The 22,109-nt window shown below is 38.4% G+C and overlaps 2 protein-coding genes across 2 annotated transcripts; one reads left to right on the top strand and one right to left on the bottom strand.

Moving 5' to 3' along the window:
- The first annotated feature begins 804 nt into the window (after nt 1-804).
- Nucleotides 805-10,589, top strand: LOC143889912 (ubiquitin-conjugating enzyme E2 27-like). The gene is made up of 5 exons (XM_077394313.1): nt 805-1,202; nt 3,242-3,290; nt 9,701-9,860; nt 9,944-10,033; nt 10,151-10,589. The coding sequence occupies exons 1-5, from the start codon at nt 1,025-1,027 to the stop codon at nt 10,256-10,258; spliced, it is 585 nt and encodes a 194-aa protein (XP_077250428.1). The 5' UTR covers nt 805-1,024; the 3' UTR covers nt 10,259-10,589.
- A 787-nt stretch (nt 10,590-11,376) lies between these two features.
- LOC143890883 (uncharacterized) lies at nt 11,377-15,980 on the bottom strand. Its single transcript, XM_077395566.1, has 3 exons — nt 15,494-15,980; nt 14,203-14,261; nt 11,377-11,920 (listed from the first exon to the last, which is right to left on the bottom strand). The coding sequence occupies exons 1-3, from the start codon at nt 15,936-15,938 to the stop codon at nt 11,717-11,719; spliced, it is 708 nt and encodes a 235-aa protein (XP_077251681.1). The 5' UTR covers nt 15,939-15,980; the 3' UTR covers nt 11,377-11,716.
- Between the last annotated feature and the right edge of the window lie 6,129 nt (nt 15,981-22,109).

Below are 22,109 nucleotides of genomic sequence, written 5' to 3'. Positions count from 1 at the left end.
AGGCTAGTAATATATGCACTACAATGTTTTGATAATGGCACGAACTCACCTTGTCTTTTCATATTTTACCAACTTTCAAAAGCTATTATAATTGAGAAAACGGTTCCTACATGTGTAGATAAGTTATCTACACACTAGCTTAAAATACAGTGGGAGCCCATATTATTTGGGTGATCCAAACCATTCATTTTTAAGGCCCTCACATAGATAAGGTGTCCACAAAAAATCAGATCCATAGGATCATTCTAACCATTCGAACTATGGACGCAAAAAATAGACTAATTTGTGAAGGTTTAAAGACATCCATTTTACCTTCACAAATCGTAGGGTTGGGATGATCCTATGGATCTGATTTTTCGTAGACACTCTATCTATGTGAGGGCCTTTAAAATGGATGGCTTGGATCACCCAAATAATGTGGGCCCTCACTGTATTTTAAGCTAGCGTGTAGAGAACTCTCTACACATATGTGTAAGGACCGTTTTCTCATTCTAATTTCCCAAAACCCAAAAAGCTCTCAGCACTCCGCAATCAAATAAAAAGCAAAAGACAAAATAATCTTGTGTCGTTATCCAAACATGGTGCTGCAAATATCACAGACCTAATTTAATCCATAGATACCTTCTTATTATGGTTTTGCTTTTTCCAAAAGTTGGCTCTCTCTCTCTCTCTGTCAGCATTCCGCAATCAAATAAAAAGCAAAAGACAAAATAATCTTGTGTCGTTATCAAAACATGGTACTGCAAATATCATAGCCCTAATTTAATCCATAAATACCTTCTTATTATGGTTTTGCTTTTTCCAAGAGTGGGCTCTCTCTCTCTCTCTCTCTCTCTAAAAGCAGATAGAGAGGGAGACAATCGTTAAATGTAACTATTTCTTTGTCTTCTCTTTAGTGTTTCTTTCTATTTTGGAATCTCTCTCTCTCTCTCTCTCTCTCTCTCTCTCTCTGTATATCACTAGTTCTCAGAATTTATAATCTGAGATTTGTGTGAAGAAAGTTGTGATCAAAGAAGAACTGAAGATGTTTGACATATCACGCGTGCAAAAGGAATTGGTGGATTGCAACAAGAATAAGGAGATATCGGGGATCAGTGTAGAGCTTCTCGGACATGACCTTTCCCATCTCTCCGGTACCATTTCCGGCCCGATTGCGACCCCTTACGAAGGTGGTACCTTCCAAATCGACATCCGATTGCCCGGTAACCAAAATTTCTCAACTTCTTACCTTTTCATAATCGATTATGCCTTTTAGGCCCCTGTTTGTTTCAGATTATGAAAACCGATTGTCACCCCCATACCTAAATTTGTGTCCAATAATAGGTTTCAAATGAATTAATTTGAGTGTTGAAAAACTTGATTAGGGTTTTTGGCAAAATCCAAAGTTTTTAATTTATGGTTTTGAGTATGGAATGCATTGAGGTTTTGGAATTCGATTATTTTAGGGTATTCACTCTTCTCTTGCTTGAGCTGTTCTTTTTTCGGGTTTTAATTTGTTGAAAACTTAGGTTTTTGGATTCCTTTATTTGTTTTTTTAATGACTGGATTCCTTTATTTGTTTGTAATGGGTTTTCTTTGGTTTCTCCCATGGTGGTGATTTTGGATCAAAATTGGTGTTTCTGTTGTGCTATATTTTGTTTCGGCTTCAAGGAAATGTTTTTTTTTCCTGATTTCACCGGTGCTATTTTGTTGAAATTTGTGGTGTTTGCGGCTTCTTTGCTTTTGTAATGGGTCTTCTCTAGTTTTCGTTATGGTGGTGATATTTTATGGAGGTTTGGGCTATTTATGCTTTCTTTTTATTTCTAGTTTCGGGTTTTGTCTCTCCGCTATTAATGATGTTATTCTGGATGGAAAGCCAGGACAACTGGTCTCTAGAGGAATGCAAGCTGGGCTCTAGAGGAATGAGCAGAATGCAAGCTTGTCCAATGACACATTACTGTTGAAGCTTTATAATACCTTACTGTTGAATGTGTTATTTTCATGGTTTGTTCACCAAACTTCTTGCTTGGGTTATCAAATATGGTAATATTTGGGGCATTTGAGTATTGGGTTATCAAATATGTAATTATAGGGTTCCAAGTTCTTGCATAAATTCTATGCGGGATAGTGTACGTTTCATCTTGTTTACCATTGCGATTTAGGATGAGGATTAGTTGATGTTCTACTGAAGGAGCATTTCCTTTGAGTTATCTGTCAGCTTAATTTTGAAATATGAAAGGAGACAGGATTCCAGGATCTTATATTGCATTTACTTAGAACTTAGGCATATTTCTTGAATATAGATGCTTATAAAATTGTTGGGAATTTAACCGGTTAGAACTCACCACTAAAAGCTAGCCATTAGAGGGAGGGTGCCCATTCCCTTATAACCCATCCCCATCCATTTCACTTATCCGATGTGGGACTATTTGCTTTTGTGTGGAAGCCTAACAAAAATGCTATCAATCACATTGTCTTCTTTTCCTTCAAATTGTACATATTCTGAAGACGAAGATTGTGTGTATCTTGAGAGTGGTCGTTGAATTGCTTAGAATGGTGAGCGCCCACATCCGTGTCAATTTTGGAAGTACTAGTGTCAGGTGAAGGTTGAAGATGTTGTAAAAGTTACCCTTAGGAAAACATGGATTTTGTATATTTTGAATCAGTGCTGAATTGCTTAGGCCCTGTTCGTTTGAGATTGTGGCAACTGATTGTCACCCCCCCTCCCCCTTCCTCCCAATCTGATTATTGGACCCAAAATTAATGGTGGCAATTGGTTGTCATATTCCCAAACGAACAGGGCACTATATTGGTGCGCACACCTGCATTCATATCAATTAGGTGAAAAATAATTTTGAGATTGCTGGTTGAAAATATTGTGGAGTTAAAGCTAGGAATGTTGGAAGAGTCAGCATTTGCCCGAATAAGCTACAAATACCTTTTAGAGGGACAACTGAACTCTATGTTTGATTCCTTCCAGTCTTTGTCATTTTCATCATGGAATGCCTAAGCAGCAAATCTCCTCTGTTTTGTAGCTTTTTGTTTGCCTCTTTGTTCTATGTGGTTATTTATGTCTTTTCTTTGCAATTCTATGGAACAGATTTTCTATCCAAAATCAATGTTTAGAAAATAGGCTATAGGTTAATATCTAATCTGAGTGTACAAAGGGATTTATTTCATAAAATTCATTTTTGAGCAAGAATGGAGAAAGAGTAAACAAATTGCTGAAGCTACCATGGTTGATGATTTGTGTGTGGCGCAGATGGGTATCCTTTTGAGCCTCCAAAGATGCAGTTTGTAACAAAAGTTTGGTATGGACTATCACCTATTTGCATGTGATGCTCATAAATTTACTCTTTGCTACATTCTATTAGTTTTCTTATTTCAATTCTTTATGACTCCAGAGTTTACTTCACTTATCATTGTTATCATGTTATTCCATTTTTACTGCCACACTGCTCATGGAATCTGTTTGGGAATGCATGACATGGTTTTTTGCTTTGCATTTTACTGGTATACTACAAACTTATAACATCAGGTGGCTTATTAGATACCTGCTTGTCCCTTCTGTTTCTTGCTACTCTTTTTAATAATATATGCTGTTATTCCTCAGAAAAGAAAAGCTTTGAGCCTCTTGTTTTGAAATTGATTCCCATGTTTTTTCTTTCTTTACGCATTTTGAACAATCAGTTTGATCTATTTATTAATTTGCTTATGAGAGTTTTCTGTTTGGACTTTGGATAATGATTAAGATAAAATAGTATCTTACATACTGACTGTGAGTTGGTTTACTCGTAGAATTCAGTGTAAACAATGTGCCATATCAAAGCAGATGTGACATGTCACATGAGAATTTTCAGTTTAGAATCCTTATTTTAGATTTTGATGAGGCGTGTCCCAAGATATTTTGTTGGTTTACTCCGCTGAGTTGGTTTACTCGTAGAATTCAGTGTATGCAATGTGCCATAGCAAAGCAGATGTGACATGAGAATGTTCAATTTAGAATCCTCATTGTAGATTTTGATGGGGCATGTCCCAAGATATTTCCACTTATTTTTTCTTTTCTTGTATATGACATGCCTTGAGAGGCTTAATATGGCTCTTTCTTTTTGTGGATGTTATATGTAGAATTTTCTTTTATGTATTGATTTTCAGTTTTGCTTTTATATCTACTTTTATTTTGGATGCTTAAGGTACATTTTGGATTCACGTCAAGCTTGTTGTTATCATTCAAAAAACGTCATATTCATTTTCTCACTGCCACATTAATGTTATTTTGATTACTTTCAGCTTAGAATCGGAGGGGCATGTCTCAAGGTCTTTGTATTTAATCTTTCGTTTTCTTGTGCATGGCATGGCTAGAGACTTTGACTATGTGATGCAGATGACTACAGTTTATGGAGGTCTCTATTTTCATCTGACTTGAAAATCATTGCTTTTTTTTTTCATCTAACTATATTATGGATAGTTCATGTTAAATAAAAAAAAACAAACAAACTATAATATGGATAGTTAAAACGTAAATGTACATCTTAGGGTTCACCTCGAGCTGCTTACATCAGATCACTTTGCTGATTATTTGCAGGAGCATTTTTTTATAATATTTTCATTTTTTTTTTTAATTTATAACTTGGAATTTCTTGACACCTAAGATATTTGTTGGGAGGGCATGGATGCTAAACTATCCTCTTGTTGTGGTTATTATATGTGTGCAATGTGGGGACCACTTCCTCATGTGACAATTGCGTAATGGTTTCGTCGGTCTATGGCAGGGTATCCTATCTTAGGAGTTTTAGTTTAGGTTATGTCCTTTTTTTAATATATTGAGGTACATTAGTTTTTCAATAAATTTCAGTTTAGGTTCTTGCAGTAGATGTCAAATCTATGGATCGTACTTTTCTATGCTCCAATTGGAGAAGTTTTGTGCTAGATTGTTACACTTTGAATGCTTCAGTTTGGTGGTGGCTGGATTTGTTTTATGATGATAAACAGCTGCTTTCTATGGTTAGCAGTTCTATATGATACTGCTAAGAATCTGAGATAAGTGGCGTCATTTGCTGTTTGCAGCAGACCTTCCCCACCTAGTATCTCCTAGGGCATTAGGAGTCCAAATGCCATTGACTAGATGTTATGGCTAGTAGTTAAATTAAAGCATGAACCTGGATATACCTTTGCTGCAAGGCTTAGGACTTCTTTGTTACTATTTGTGTGTAATTTGACTAATTTCTGTAGATGGACTTTAGGGCAGTGGCTTTTGGCCAGAATGGGAAAGTATGTGTTGTCTATAACTGGCACATTTTCTAAAATCAGGTTCCTATTTGTACAAGGGTATTTCATTGTCTGAAAGCATTGTTATGTTGGATGCATTTCTCTTGAGTTCTTGGTTTCATAGGGTGTCACTAGCACTTCAAATCTGCACACTCTGCCTAGAAGTGATAGGCCTTAGGCATGATTATCCCATAGCATTACCTGATGCCAACCTAGACTTCTAAATTTTGGCAAATAGTTTGCAGAATGCTTGATAACTTGTGGTTGGCCAGAGCCATCGAAGGGCATAATGAGTTTTGGATGCCTAGAAGATGCTTATAGAGGTCTTTTGGTTGAAGTCATTGGTGCAGGCCACTAAACGAATTAGGAAGGATTTCAAGGCCGAGTGAGTCAACTTAAGCTTCATCCAGAATTCACGAGAACGGGACTGGTTGATTGCCACTAAAGCAGTTCTGTTGGCAATCCTCTAAACTTGTTTGTAAGTCATCCGTTTATAGTTGAAGAGAGCAAAGACAAGCACCAGCAACCAATGGGTTCTAGATGGCCACAATCATCCCTTGTTTTGATTATGGGCACTCTGTCTCATTTTTATTTTTTTTTGAATGGCAAAGAATTGGAACGGAGAGCCACCCCAGCGACACAGATGGTCAATACAAGAAGGTAAGGGAGAGAAAGAGTACTAAACATTTAACCCGTCAAGGGGGAAGGAAGTTGAAAATATTTAGAGCCTCCCTAGCCACTCCTTCCTTTGCTATTCTATCAGCCTCATTATTAACCGATCTTCTTACATATCGGAGAGAGATGGACGATCCCTCCACTAGGTCCATAATCTCGTCTATCTAATGTCCAAACCACCAAGGATGAGATAAACTGCCCTTCAACTATTTTATAACATTGAGTGAATCGCCTTCCACTATGTTCGGCTCAATACTCATGATACCTTGAAGACCCGCTCTAATCTAATCCAAGGTAACAGGATTCGTTTATCCAGGTGGGGAATCGCGAATCCCCGATTTGCAAATCGGATTCGGGGTTCGATTCGATTCCCCAAATTAAGGGAATCCCGAATCGATCCCATCGGAAACGCGATTCCCTAATTGGGAAATGCGATTTATTTCCCACCGGAATCGCGATTTATAAATTATAAATCCACGTTTCATAAAGTTATAATTCGCGATGTTTAAAAATAAGAATCGGGATTTCTTACAGCCTTAAATTCACGAATCCCATTCCGCATAATACGTTTTTATGTGAAATTACTATTTAAACAAGTTTATAAAGAACAGGGGGTAAAAATGACTCGGGGCATTTTTGTAAATTTCATATAAAACCTAAAAAATCGTATAAAAACAAGATTTTAGCTGAAACCGAAAAACCCTAGCTTCTCTTTCACCGTTCTCTTGTGTCTGAAACCCTAGCCTCTCCGTCACTCCCTCTCCGTTCTCTGAAACCCATCCCGACGGCCGACGGAAAGAAGAAGAAGAAGAAGAAGAAGAAGAGGAAGAAGAAGAAGGTATTTTTCATTTTATTTTTTCAAAAATGAAGTAATGAAACCCCCTCCCCCGCACCCCCCTTAACAGTTTCTATGTGGTTCTCACAGAAACCATTCTCTGAGAATGGTTCACTGCTTGAGGATGAAGTGATGAACCCCACCCCTCTTTAACGGTTTCTGGGTTAGGGTTTCTCACAGAAACCGAGAATGTTTCTGGGTTAATGTTAATGGTCTTGCTGATTTAGCTTGAAATGGTTAATGGGGTTGGGTTTCTGTGATTCTACTTATTTCTGGGTTAATATGGTTTCTGTGATTCTGCTTTTTTCTGGGTTGATGGAAAATTTTATTAGTGTAGTTTTTCTGTGAGAATGGTTCTGCTATTGCAAATTTACAAGCATCTAAGTGTTTGTTTTTACTGTGATTCTACTTATTTCTGCTATTCCTTATTTTTCAGCATCTAAGTGTTTGTTTTTACTATTATTTTTAAAAGTCAGGTTTTATTTTTTATTTCTTTAATTTGTTAATTATTCTCTAATCGACTGAGATGTTCATGCAAAGTGGTTGGAGATCAAACAACTGAACCTCAAAGAACACATATCTCCAGATGGATTATTTAGCAATAAACCTTTTTTATTGCAAAATAAAGTAATAAACATGCAAATCTTAGATTTTTCCAACTCATAAACCAGAAAATTAGAGAAATGAAGTATTTATTAAGGTTTTTAATAAAAAAATATTAAGGTTTTTAAATTTTATCATTGATTAATTTTTTATCGCTCTCTGGCGAATCCCCGGTGAATCTCCGGCGATTCCCCGGCAAAAATTCGAATCCCGCTCCCAACCCTCCCCGGAGCCTTCGAGTCCCGCTTTCGAATCCTGAATCGAATCCCGTTTTCGATTCCCGCCCTGGCAACCTTGATCTAATCCTCATTGGAATCTGCAATCCCTATAAGGCCCGAGAAAGCCCATTTCATTGCTTCATCATCGTCTCTTAGCAGTACGCCTACTCCCAACGGCTCTGGATATCCCAAGCTTGAATCATGAAAGTTTAGCTTTAGATAGCCTCGGGTACGTGGAACCCAGCCTTGGGAAATGGGCGCCCTTTGCTCGCCACTGGTGCACACCTCTTTCCACCCATGCCATAAATCGGACGCGAAGACGAACATGAAATTGGGTAGAATCCTAGCCTAATAGATGATAAGCGCAATCACCTTCATGAAGATAAAGTGAGGGCTTTTTACCAAGCGCCTGAACACCCTGACATTCCTCTCTTTCGATGGTACCCAAATGGCAGTTAACAAGATCACGTCCATAGGATTTTTTCTCTTTTATGCCAAGGAGCATAGGACCAACTATCCAGCAGATCAGAGAATCTGGAAGGGAATACCCATGTTATACCGATCTAATAAGAATCCTGCTCTACTCATACCTGGCCATCTTGCAATGAAGGAACATGTGATCCACCAACTCTCCAGCTTCCACACATAGCGTACAATGGTCGATTATCAGCATGTGTTGGTTGCACAAGTGATTCATTGTGAGGATTTTGTCCAAAGCGATTGTTCATTGAAAGGCACATACCCTGGGCGGAGCCAGTATGTTCCACTCTAGCCACCTCAGAAGCTGTAGCATTGAATGCAATCAGGTTGTGGTATCCAAACCCTTTTGTCTTCACCAGACTTCTTGATATAACAAGCCTCTAGCATTTCTAGCGCGCTACCCTATCCAATTCCCTATCAAAGAATTTCCTTCTAAAATTGATCTTCCAAGAGATACTATTCTCCCCTTGCTCAAAACCCTTTACCCATTCCTCCTTATCCACCACCACTACAAACAAGTCGGGGAAGACTTCTTTCAAAGGGGCCTCTCCACACCACTTATTTTTTAAGGAAAACTTCAACTCCACACCACTTATGAGACCAAAACTTTATCCTCTCCTCCGAATAAACTCTGAATCTAACACCTTCGTATAGTTTTGACTTAGAATACCCTTCCACATCGTCACACCCCCATGCCTAAGCTTGTCGTCCGAGATTCACTTTTCTTATAGCACTCCATAGTCCATACTTGTCTGCAATGACCTTCACATATAGATGTTGATTCTCTTCTCGAGACCTCCAGAGCCACTTTCCTAGGAGTGCTTTGTTCACGTCTTTTAGTCTTCTGATCCCAAGACCCCCTACCTTAATTGTCTTACACACTTCCTTCAAGCAAACTACGTGCATCTTCCACTTTTCATGTGGGCCCTCATGTCCCTTTTGTTTTGCACTTGTCCACGTATCTGCTAAATGATGTTACAGTTCCCAAATAGCTATCAGACAACCAATTAGAGAAGTGTTCGTTAAAGTGAGGAGGGTCATTGTCAGTGTTTCAAAATAGCTATCAGGCACGCACCATCTAAAGTTGCCCCGGTTATATTGGACGAGATAGGGTGTGCATAACCTGCAGTGATAGAAAGTTTGCAATCTGAATCAGATTGGGGTGGGTGTTGGTGTGCTAATGTTTTTTTGTGTGTATAGGTTGGTGTACGCGCCTATATACCTCTTGGGGGACACCCTCTCCCTAGAGCATGTACTGTGTTTTTCTGAAGTAATAATTTCTGTTATCTTTCAAAAAGAAAGAAAAAGAAAAAGGAGTCGACCCAGGTGAGTTGATGATAATGGGGAGTTCTGAAACTACCGTCATTGTCAAAACAGTATGGCTTGGATATCATTATTCTATATTTACTGTATAAATTTTTAGTTGTATATCATATTCTTATACAGGTGCATCAGTGTTTAGGTCTTCAAGGATACAATTTCTTGCAGGTAGCTTGATCTCATTTGTTTCCCATGGTACTGTTAGCATTAAACTCTGTTAGTGCTTACCTCCATTTTCAGTTCAGTTGTGATTTCATGAGCTTGAAGATGATGATTTCACAGGTTTTTAACCTCATGTTTCCCTGCATGCATCTTTATAAAGGCATCCCAACATTAGCAGTCAAAACGGTGCAATATGCTTGGACATTCTGAAAGATCAATGGAGTCCAGCTCTGACTTTGAAAACAGCATTACTCTCTTTACAAGCATTGCTTTCTGCCCCAGAACCTGATGACCCTCAAGATGCTGTTGTAGCTCAACAGGTCTTCATTGCTCCTCCACCTTAACCATCTCTTCCTTTATACCCTCCTTCCATGCTCTTACTTTCTGTGTTTGGCTATGGCAGTATCTTCGTGACTACCCTACATTTCTCGGCACAGCTCGCTATTGGACTGAGACTTTCGCAAAGAGGGCATCCATTGGAACAGAAGAAAAGGTATGGAATTGATACTAGGCTTTACTAAATTAACATATAAACATAGAGTTTTGTAGTTTTGTATCAATACAGCTATAAGAGCTGATAATTAGATGAATCTGCTTTCGTTACCTATAGGTACAAAAGCTTGTAGAAATGGGGTTTCCTGAAGGCTTGGTGAGGACGACTTTGGCAATTGTCGGTGGCGATGAAAACATGGCCCTTGAAAAGCTTTGCTCGGGCTAATGCTGTTTTAATATGAAGTTTGCCATCATCGTTATCACTACAGTCAGTTTCTCTATCTTTTTGAGTACCTTAAATTTATCATACAGTCAAGGGACGAATCAACCATTAGATTATTTGTCACAGAATTAGTCTTTTTTGTTCTTTCTGTCCGTCATTTTACTTCAATGGCCATATCTTCTGGCATCACCGATCCCGAGTATGTTTGGTTGTACAATATCCCTGGTTGTGTACGGGTTGTGTTGATTTTGGCTGCCACGTCAGCAAAATACTGTTTGGTTGCATGTAAAGTTTCAAAGTACCGGAAGACTCATTGGCTTGTCTCCTTGCCCCATCCTTGTTTAGTGACGTGGCATACCGGCAAACTACTAACAAAATACAAGCAAAACTCATTGGCTTGTCTCCTTTCTGCCCGTCATTTTATGCTTAGTTAGAATCTTGGGATTGAGACTTTTGCTTCTGTTCTCAACTCTCTTTATATTGGTAATGACACCCCCTACCACTACTGCACGAGATTGACAACGAAACACTACTCACAACTATCCTACAAGGTCTCTACAAAGAGACTACTTGGCTTGTCTCCTCCCTATTGATTAGTTGAAGTTATAATTCACCATTACTCTACGAGATTAGGGTGCTTGATTGTGAATTTGTGATTGATGTAACCCATCAAATAAATGGCTGGCCAGGAAGCCACTTAAAATCTCTTGTTTCTTCTTTTACAAAATATTAAGCGAAATGATATATTCTTCCCTTTTTGTTCTACAGGGCAGCCTCTTGTAGCTTGTAGTTTTTACAAAATATTAAGCGAAATGATATATTCTTCCCTTTTTGTTCTACAGGGCAGCCTCTTGTAGCTTGTAGTGTAAAAAGTGTAGTCATAACTCATAAATACACAATTGTGGATGGGGGGGGGGGGGGGGGGGGGGCGCGTCGATGTTGGCCAGAGGAAGAAAAGGGGGCGAATGCTGGCCAGGAAACTAACATTCACACCCTTGTTTTAATGGACCTTCTCATTGGGGACCCTCTAATTGGCTATAACAAATTTCAAACAAGGTGAACAACCAATGAGAGAACTTTAAAACATAGAGAAAATGAGTATGCACCTATCAAAACATGGGAGTACAAATATGAGCTCCTGTAGATAAAACCACAGGCAGTGCACTCATTTTACTATTTTTCTGAGCTGAAACTTCCAAGCTTTACATTCATCGAAGTTTAATGGAGACATAATATGGATGTGTATACATCAAAACAAGGAGGGTGGAAGTATCAGTTCCCATATAAAAACCAGACAAAGAGCAATTACAAGCTCTACAAGTCTGTTAATAGACACTAAATAATAAACAAATTTCTTCTCCACGGAGGGAGACAATAGATGAAGGCACAACACACCCAGGAGGGGGAAGCAGTTGCAAGGGAACGAAACTAAGAGAAATGGAAAAGGATAACAATAAGAGTCTAGGGCTGTCCTATGAGGGGGGCTGCCCTTTGAGGAGGCTCCATGTAGCAGCATGCATCTTTTTCACACAAGAGTCTAGGGTTGTCCTTTGAGGGGGCTGCCTTGTAGCAGCCTCGGACTTTCAGAAGGCTATAAACCGCAATGGAACCTTTAGCCAGGACCCTGAATCTCCTTCCCTTCTTCGATTTAGCTTTTAATGATCCCTGCATAAACAAAGTATTTAATACAAATTAGTGTTTTAGTGGGTTTAATAGCCCCTAATTTTGATTAGATGGTTGCCAATTGTAATGCACATGATCAATTTGATGGTTTTTGGGTCTCTTAGTTGTGGAATCAAAAGCACTGTGGTAGGGGTGTAAACGAGCCGAGCCGAGCTTGGCCAGGCTCGGCTCGGGCTCAAACCAGGCTCGGCTCGGCTCGGTCAGGCTGGGCCAGGCTCGCAAGCCTTATCGAGCTCGAATTATATTAATTTCACACCCCTCATTTTCCCTAAACAGCCCTATCTAGTGTTTTTTACTACTCTTTTTACACTATGTGGGGTGGTCCAAGTAACAAATGGGGTTCCAAAAAAGAAGTGACATATTTTGCCTCCCCTTTTCACTCCCTAGACAACCCTTTTAGTGTATATATTAATATATAATATATATATTTAAATATATTAAATTCTTAATGAGCCTTAACGAGCCGAGCCTGGCCTAACTCGGGCTCGGCTCGTTAAGCTTAACGAGCCTGGCCAGCCGGCTTGGCTCGGCTCGTTAAGGATTCGAGCCGAGCTCGAGCGAGCTTCCGAGCCCGAGCCAAAATTGACAACCTTACATTGTGGGCATTTTTTTAATGGTTTGCCATTTAAAACCTTTATGGCATGTTTGGCTACCATGAATATTTTTTCTAGGTAAGCCCGTGTCCCCGAGTGGAGATGAGGGTGAGTAGCGGAAAATCAGAAAACAAAAAGCAAGAAACTAGTGTCTCAAGTGATGAGAAGTGGCTAAAAATCATGAAACACAAAACAAGAAACTAGTGTCTCAAGTGGCTAAAAATCAGTAAACAACACACTCTACTCAAAATATGATTGACTTCTTCCTAATTTTAGCCACTTCTCATGCTTATCTCAATTGTTCCCTCTTAAATCTCTCTCCTTCTCCCACTGCCCTGCCCCTCTCACCACTTGGAGACACCGATTTTTCATGAAAAAAAATTCCTCGTTACAATGAAAAAAATAACTCCATTTTTTAGGAAAATATTTTAAACACGTTTAAAATGCATTTTAAACATACTAAAAACATTTTTGACGAACTTTCTAACTTTAGACCCCTATATTTTGTAAATTACAAACTTTAAAGTGTTTTTTGGCCAATTTTCCAACTATATTTTGTAAATTACAAAACTTGAAAATTCATCAAGATATCTTCATGTTTTATTTTCCCCATAAAATATCATGAAAATATTCACAATATTATTTATTTCTCCTAATTTTTATATATTGTTCATATTTTATTTTTATAAATTTTCCTAATGTAAATCTGAAAATAGAAAAAAATAAAATAAACATCCCAAAATAGACCCGTCAGGAAAATTTTCCGAGAAAAATATTTGTGACCATGCAAATAAATTTATGAAAATGGAATTGCATTGTAGAATCAAAATACCATTCATACATTTAAAACTTGGTTAAGTAATTACACGGATCATTTTGCGCTTGTGAAATTTCTCTAATGAAGAACCGATTATTTTTTTCGATTGTGGGTGCAATTCGTGTGTAACAACCTAAAATTACCTTGTTCTTAGAAAAGGGAGATGATTTTCCACCCCCATCTTGTTTGTCTTTTACTAAAATGGCCACATTTTCATCTTCATGCGTTTGTCCTTTACTGAAAATGAAGTTTTTTCAAGAAAAGATAAAACAAAAGGGGTTGAAAATAAAAGTGCCATTTTCCTCATCAAAACTTTTTAGACATTTAGGGCACGTTTTGGTACCATGAATTTATTTTCATGATAATTTGTCTTCGACAACCATTCTCATTATACAAGTAATGAGGGAGAGTAGGAGAGGGATAGATACAAGAGGGACTGAGTGAGGAAAGGGAAAGAAAAGCCTGGAAAACTATGAAACAAAAATCTCACCACAAAATATGATAGACTTCTTCCTTGTTTTTTAGCCACTTCCCATTCTCAACTCAGTCGCACACTCTAAGTCTCACGTAAATTCCACGGTTGCTAGACATGCCCTTAGGCTCTGTTTCTTTCGACATTATATGGGAGTGAAACCAAAATTTACGCCCATTTACCCTAAAAAAATGAGCATAAATTTGGTTTTACGTCTATTTTACGTCCACCCTATGCGGCACAAAGTTATTGAGACTAGGGCTCGAATCTTCACATGTGAAAGGTTAGGTTTTGCAGGTGACACTAGGAACGCGGACACCAATCGGGCAGTTCTAGCCGTCCGATCAATGGCCATTTTAGAGATAGAAAGTTATTAAAATACCTCGTCCGAGCTTAGAGATTCTTGGCTCTCGTTTCTTCTGTCCTCTTCGCTCTTCTTACCTGCATTTGCATATATACCAAGAAGATTAGAGATACTTTCAGGCATTCTTATTTCAGAGGAGCTGATATTGACACCCTATCTAAGGGAGTTTTGCCTATAAAATCATGATCCAATGATTTTTTTTCTTTCAAAATGTTGCAATTTTGATTTAAAAATTGGAAAAAGTCCCAATAGGATATAAGATTTTTTATTGACAAAAATGCCCTTTGATCAATTCTGAAATCATGATTTTTGCCTTAATGATTTTTTTTATCTCAGTGTTTTATCATATAAAACAATTATTCATCTTGGTTCCCCTCTTGATGTTTTAATAGATCAGCGAACCTTCATAAATCATACATGCCATCTCCTGTGGGACCCAAAAAATCGCAAGTTACCCCATAGTAAAGCTGTCAATGTCCATTGGATCCATATCCTAAGGTCTAAAATTATTTGGACTGCTAGAATTTTGTGGAAAAGTTTGGAAAGGAAAAATACACCTAAAATTTCCTAATTTGTTTGTATGCTAAGGTTAATTGGAACCAACCTATTCAAATTTTAGGTAGGGGGGACCTTTTATTTAGGGAAATGACATCAATACTACCATGTTTTGATATATCCATTAAAGCATCATGTCTCTTAGTATTTAAAGAGCTGTCAAAAGGTTATTACAGTTCTCAAAAAAAATCTTACAAGCCAATTAAAAAGGAAAAGAAGAGCTCAGACCGTGCAACTATTAAAACATGGTTGTGCTGATATCACTTCCATTTATTTATAATGGTACCTTTGAATTAACCATAATTATATCATTTCCCTTTAAATTGTGGAAAGAAAAAAGTTTTCCGTCTTAAGGTACTGTTTGGATTGCAAGAAAAACATTTCTGATGGAAAAATGTTTCTCGGGAAAATATTGTCTTTCCATAATTTAGAGGAAAATAATGTGATTCCGGTTAATAGGGTTGGTTCTACAATGATTTTTTTTTTTGGGCAGTCATAAATCGATTCCTAAATATCTTAAATCGACTCCCCATGTGTCTTTCTCTCTCCCTCGATTTAAGATATTTGGGAGGTTGATTTATGACTGCCCTTTTTCTTTTTCTTTTCGGTGTGTAAAAAGGTAGGACATTTTAGAAATATTTTTCATATCCAAACTTTTCCACAAAATTCTTGCAATCCAAAAAAGGAGAGCCAGTGGGCATTTGGGTCATTTACTACTGATTTTCAAAACATCAAAAAATAACGGTCCCCTTACCTTCATCTCCCTCGCTCCCGCCAATCTCGTCCGAGTCATGAACCGGGTTCAAATAATACTCTCTAAAACTCGGAGATCCGGGCAAATCCCCAAACCCCACAACATCCTCACCAAACCCTTCTCTCTTTTCATCTTCATCTTCTCCCTCCTCTTTCTCTCCCACCTTGTCATCAGATTCTAGCTTCTGATCAGACGAAGATGAAGGATTAGGGTTAGGGTTTTCTTTCGAAAGAGACATTTCCCGGCAAATGTTATGAATTGAATCAGTTGGAGAACCCTCTTCCTCTGAACCCTCTTTGAGAAGCTCTTTCTTAGAAAGAGTACTACCATTTATTTGTCCTCCATTACGTCGTTTTCTTATCTCTTCGATTTTCCGGCGAATGGGTCCGAGGCCTAAAGGCGGCAGCATGTCGTCCTCCTCGGGCCTGGAAGACCCACACCCCATTTGAGGAAAAAGAGAGGAATAGAGGTTTGAGTATTAGAAAGAGGGGAGGTGAAGGATTAGGGTTAGGGTTTGAAATGAGAGGTGGGACGTGGTTTTCGGAATAAGAAGAAAATGTGGGGATGGATGATTTCATGGGTTTTTTTAGTTGGGATTTTTCTCAGTCAGTTGGAGTGGTTTTAGGGTTTGGAAGGTGCGGATGGCATTAGATAGAGGGCGAGAAGTTCGTTTTCTTTTGTCTAGATATATGAGATCTTGGCCGTTCATCTTATGGGCCGTATGATGATTGGGCTAATATACTATTCAAAATAGGGTCCAGTAGATTAAATTGTTTAACTCATTGAGAAAGTGGTTAACCTATTGTCTAACCCAAATTTTTTTTAAAAAAAAAAATTGTTTTAAGCACGGTGTTATCCTCTTTAGCTAAATGGGCCTAGAAACTTTCCTGGATAGTTCAATAGCCCTATAAAATGGCACCATTGTCATTCGTTTTCTTTCCAAAAAAATTTTTATGAGAAAACTTTTTCCCCATTAGAAATTCCGTTTTACACCCAACCCATAGCATGGGTGGGACCCACTTTTATACCCAAGCAAAGCATAGGTTTTGGCCAGCATTTTACATTTGATCAGGTGGGCCCACTATGCTGGGGCTCACTATTACACCTCATGTTATGATGGGTCGGGCTTAACATTTTATAACCATGCCTACCATGGGTGGGACCACCATTTTACACCACATGTTTTGTTATGGTGGGCCCACCATTTTCACCAAAAACCATGCATAGGGTGGGCCCCACCATTTCACACCTTATGTTACTGTGAGATTGGGCCACATTTTTGCAGTTCATGTTTTGTATGAGGTGGGGCCAACCATTTTACGCCTCATGTTTTTAAGAGATGTGACCCACCACCTCTACCAAACCCATGCATAATGTGAGGCCCAGCATGTCTCCCCAACCCTATGCATTAGGGTGGGGCCCACCAGTTTACACCGTGCATAGCATGGGCCCATGCTTAGTACAATATAAGGGAGATTCCTTGTTTTTTTACATTTGGTATAGCATAATAGGACATGATAATGCATTAATGCCACTCTTAAATTTAGGCCTTGTTTGGATAGCAAGAAATTAAAACAATTCTGATGGAAAAAAATTCTTGGAAATTTTGTTTCTTTTCACAATTTATAAGGAAATAAAAATTGAATAGGGTCGCTTCAGGTTAACTTTTCTAGTGTTTATAAAATAGGACATTTTAGAAATATTTTTCTTTTCCAAACTTCCACAAAATTCCTGAAATCCAAAGAGTGCCTTAGTCATTTGCCAATCATGTCATTTGTCCTATCCAATTTGTTTTCACATTTTTTTTATAGATGGAGGTTGGTGATATCATTTTCCATGTATAAAAGATGGTAGAGTTCTTGTATAACTGGGTCTCCTATAAGATTCAATTGGACTTCATGAAATAGTTGATTGTTGGCATAGATTAGAGGATTGAAATTGCTGCCGCTGAAATTTGAACTAGGCTCTCTGACAGAGAACTGTGCTGAGCGACCTTTCGAAAGAGGTGACATGTGACATGCGTAAAGCGTCTGAATACCGGGGACTCTTCGATGCCCAAGTCAGAATGGGCAACAATATGAAGTGAGCTCTCTGAAGGATCTATAATAGTAAAAGTGATGAATGAGCACGTGTACCATGAGTTTTGGTTCCCATTTTATAGAGTGGAGTCCTTAACTATAAAGGAATCTTGCCTTTCCTCAACTGTTCCATGATTGGCTTGTTTTCCTAGATTTTCAGTTTTCAAGTTTATCTTTGTAGCAGCTATGAGTTTTTGGGTTTCTAGGGTATCTAAAAGAGATGTGAAATTACCCTTTTACCCTCTCCAGCCTTTGAGACTCATAGTGCAGCGTGTCGGTCTCTAATTGGCTATTAATTTTTACCACAACATACATTCCCCCACTTTCTTGGGTCAGTCCAAGATAAGGAAGTAATATTCCACCTTTACCTCTTCAGATCGGTTTGTTGTGAACAATAGGTAAAGCATACTCCTAGGCTGGCCAGTGTAGGTCGGCCGACCATTCTGGAAGCTCCAGGTCGGTTGGACATTCTGGTAGGCCTTGGGATCCTTCACATCAGTCCATCTAGGTCGTCCTTGGGACCATCCATGTCGGCCCATCTAGGCCGGCTAAGGGACCGTTCACGTCAGTCAATCTAGGTTGGCCATTGAACCATTCACGTCGGTCCATCTATGTTGCCCTTGGGACCTTTCACATCAATCCTCTAGGTCGGCCCTCGGACCTCGGACCGTCTAGGTCGTACGGAGGTCTTCATCCACCTTGGACTATTTAGGTCGGTCAAAAGGCCTTCATCCACTTCAGATTGTTTACGTCAGTTCGAGATTTTGATCTACCTTGGACTGTTTAGGTTGGTTGGAGGACTCTACTACCTCGACCTGTTTAGGCCGATTGGAGGGGGTTGACCTTCTTTTGTCTTCTTAAGATCAAGCTTGGTAGCAGGTAGGTTTTCTTCAAAGTACCTGAAGTTTCCTCAGCTTCATCTTCTTCAAATCGAGCATGGTAGAATGCAGGTTTTCTTCAAAGTACCTAGGATTTACTCGGCTTCATCTTTTTCGAACCAAGCTTGATAATACGTAGGTTTTATTGAAAGTACCCAACCTGCATGGGTTGCTCATTTTTTCATTGTCAAGTCGGTTGGCTACCACAAGGGTCTCTCTCTTACGCTTTTTGTGCGTGTTAGCCCCCCTACATCCCCCCTACATCGGATGGATCGGGTCAAAGGCAATTGGCCCCATTTGGTTCATGCACCATGTAAGAATCAGAGTTTTTGGGTGATTGGTATCCAACTTATGAAGCCCGGCATTATCACCGTCTTTGAGTGAAATCCTGGTTTGGAAACCAAGAGGAGGTGAATTGTCTTTATAAAATTTTACCTTTTTGAAACTTTTCCAAGTTCACCCTAGTATTATCTTTGCTTAATCAAGTTAGATTAGTTGGGAAAGATTGATGTCAATGATATATACTCAAAACACTAATTGATTCATAAACTTGATTAAGAAGGTTATTGGCCAAATTAGCAAATATGAGTGTGCAGGTCAATCCAAATGCTAATCTATCAAACTAATGATGATATGAGCATGAAAGCACAAATAAACAGGAAAGAGATTTGTACCAAAAGAGAAGAATGCACACAAGGATTATATAGTGGTTCGGTCCCTTAAACTCAAGAGGCCTACATTCACTCTTCTCAAGTACTCCTTGAGGGAATCCACTGAAAGTAATTTTGGTACAACGAAGATGGCTTCGCGTCTTCCACACTCGCCCATAAAGAAGGCTCCACATCTTCGAGCACTCACCAAGCTATCTCTCCTTTGCGGGGCCAAGATAGGAACCCTTACAACCTCTAAGGGATTTAAGAATGGTACCCTTTCCACCATTATAATGATAGCACAAGAATGAAGAAGAACAATGTTTTAGTATCTTGATAGGCTTGATTACAGCTCATTGAATGATTCACTCAAAATAGATTACAAGTACAACCTAACCAAATCTCATATGTGTTTACTCAAGATCAAGAAAAGTGCGATTTGGATAGAGATTCTGGGCTTAAAAGATGTTTATAGGTGTCAATACAAAGCCTAATGGTGTTGGGAAATCATTAGTTTTAAGTTAAAGCAAAGGCAAGCTTATATAGAAGGAGACAACTCAAAACTAGCCGTTATAGTGTCCCAACAGCTTTCCGCTAGAGCCGGTCGACCGAGGGGGCTGGTCGATCGCCGGAGGGCCCTGATCATGATCGGATATTTTAAAAATAAATTTTTCAATGGGCCAGTCAACCTAGAATGCCGGTCGAGCCAAATCAGGCTGCTATTTCAACATAGCTTTTGCGTTTTTCCCAGGGCCGGTCGACCGGGTAGCACTAAAAGTTGTTTTTCTTTTTCAAAGCCATTAGTATATTTTGCAATCTTTGGTACTTGGTTTTGAAACACATTTAGAACACTTTTTATGGTCTTTTTTAGTATACCTTGATCAAGAGAAAACACAAGAGAGAGAGAGAGAGAGAGAGAGAAATACAACCTGCCATTCTAGCTACTCTCTTGAACCTCTTGAACATCTATTAAGTCATTCTTCATTTGATCTTCCTTTTGGTGCTTGGCTTGCTCGTGGGATCTTCAACTTGAGTTCTTTGGCATCTTCCAAAAATGATGCCATAACTTTATTCATGCTCCTTTGACCTTTGAATATATTGATCCTCAAGCTTAGTATAGTGTAGTACTAGGTTGAAATGAACCATTGAAAACTTGTCCTAAGCATAACACTACAAGGCAACTCATTAGTTCATAAAAGCTAATCAATTTGGATTTCTTAATCATCAAAACAAGGTGATTAGTTGAACCCATGGGAACCCTTTGGGCTAACAACGAGCCAAGACCCGGACTTTTGGTACTAACCCGGATTATCCCTAGATTTTACTTTCGGTCCATAAAAGCTAATCAATTTGGGTTTGTTAGAATTCTTGTTTATATAGTCAAATAACCTTTTGTCTCTGAATAATCACAACTAACATTATTTTGCTTATTTCGTGAATTGAAAGCGAGGTAATGCTCTATTTTTTTCTTTCAAGGTCTACTTTGGAGTGTCAATCCAGGTGGAAAACATTATTTCGTAGGATTTTGGCCGGTGCTCCTCGCTTGGTTGGGTAGTTGCCTCCACCCACACCATAATTCGATGATAAGTACGTAATACAGAATAAAAAAATTGTTTTTAATAAAAAGTGTGAATTCTCCAATTAAACACGAAAACATTAATTTCACAACTAATTCATCAATTTCTTATATATTATTTATAAATCTTGTTAAGAAATCCAAAAGTAATGAAAATGACATGGTGTGAAACTGAACTCACATACAAATCTAGCAACAAATACACATTATCATCCTTCATTCTTTTTGTTCTTTCTTATTTAGCAACCTATGTCCATTTAGGGGACTGATACCCACCCACCTTCTTTGATAATGACACTAGTTGCTTTATTTTACACTTTTAATTAGCAATTTCATGGCTATTACAATACTCAAATGCTATCAAAACATGGAGTAACCCTATTAAAACATGTTGTAAATATAAAAAAATACATGTGCTTTTTTCCAGTGTTTCCCTCACTCCTCATATTTCAATAAACCTAACTCCGTAACTATGGATATAACCTGAAAATCAATTAACCAGTCGATGGGCAAGAATTTGGACTCTTGCTTTATTTTATTTTTCTTTAACTTTCCAAATATGATAACTCTGACGACATTTAATCCTAGTTTTCGATTTAAGCATTTAAGAAAAAAAAAAGTAATTGGGGGCTGCTGATATTTGCACTACCATGTTCCCAAAAAGTTCTAAGAAGCCGGTTAAAAAAGAAAAAGACAAGCTGAGTATGTGCAATACTAAAACATGGTAGTCCGATTCCGATTAAACTCGATCCTTAATTTCTGTTGTTGTTGAGTTACAAATGAAACAGTAAAGCCTTAGAATTTATAGGATATAGAAAATACCAGTGTCATATTGGATGTGAGCAGTCTGTTTAGAAACTCACTAGTGAACCCAAACTCGGCCGAATCGACTTGAATTTAGACCTAAATAAGCGATGAAGAACTCAGAAAACTTTGCTGAGTCAAAGAAAACCTCAGCTTAGTCAACTCAGTTCTGTTCACAGGGTGAGTTTCAAGTCCAACCCAGTCCTGTTTTACAGACATTCTGCATAATTAAAGATAAAGCATTCAGAAAAAAAAAAGTTATGGCTTCAAGGGACTGAAACTTTTGCAGATGTAATCCATTGTGAGCATAATTTGAGCATGGAGTTCCTTTGAGGGATTTCACCTTTATCATATTCTGCTCAAATTGGTGTTCATGTGACCAAGTTGCCTAGGATTTGATTCCCCTCTCTTTAAGTACTCATTCTTGTATGCATGAGGGGAAGGCATCTCTTTTGACAAATTATTTGCTATCTTTCTTTCTTTTCCTTTCTTTTCACTGATCCTCTCTTTTTTTCCCATCCTTTAGTTCAACTCTTTCGTAAGAAAATAATGTGCCTTTTCATAAAAAAAGCTCTAAGATACTGAAAAGCATGTGTTACCCTCTCTCTCAAGTGGGTCTGCAAAAAGATG

Source organism: Tasmannia lanceolata, unplaced genomic scaffold (assembly GCF_043159265.1).
Source record: "Tasmannia lanceolata isolate RefF3 unplaced genomic scaffold, GAP_Taslan_0.1 ptg000013l, whole genome shotgun sequence".
NCBI lineage: Eukaryota > Viridiplantae > Streptophyta > Magnoliopsida > Canellales > Winteraceae > Tasmannia > Tasmannia lanceolata.
Note: the sequence above shows the minus strand (reverse complement) of the source record. Positions and strands in the feature narration are given on the sequence as shown.

Coding starts and splice junctions, on each gene's coding strand:
- LOC143889912 (XM_077394313.1), top strand. CDS start 1,025: ATGTTTGACATATCACGCGTGCAAAAGGAATTGGTGGATTGCAACAAG. Junction 1,203..3,241: donor AATCGACATCCGATTGCCCG/GTAACCAAAATT, acceptor TGTGTGGCGCAG/ATGGGTATCCTTTTGAGCCT. Junction 3,291..9,700: donor CAGTTTGTAACAAAAGTTTG/GTATGGACTATC, acceptor ATCTTTATAAAG/GCATCCCAACATTAGCAGTC.
- LOC143890883 (XM_077395566.1), bottom strand. CDS start 15,938: ATGGGGTGTGGGTCTTCCAGGCCCGAGGAGGACGACATGCTGCCGCCT. Junction 14,262..15,493: donor CGGGAGCGAGGGAGATGAAG/GTAAGGGGACCG, acceptor ATGCAAATGCAG/GTAAGAAGAGCGAAGAGGAC. Junction 11,921..14,202: donor AATCTCTAAGCTCGGACGAG/GTATTTTAATAA, acceptor TTGTTTATGCAG/GGATCATTAAAAGCTAAATC.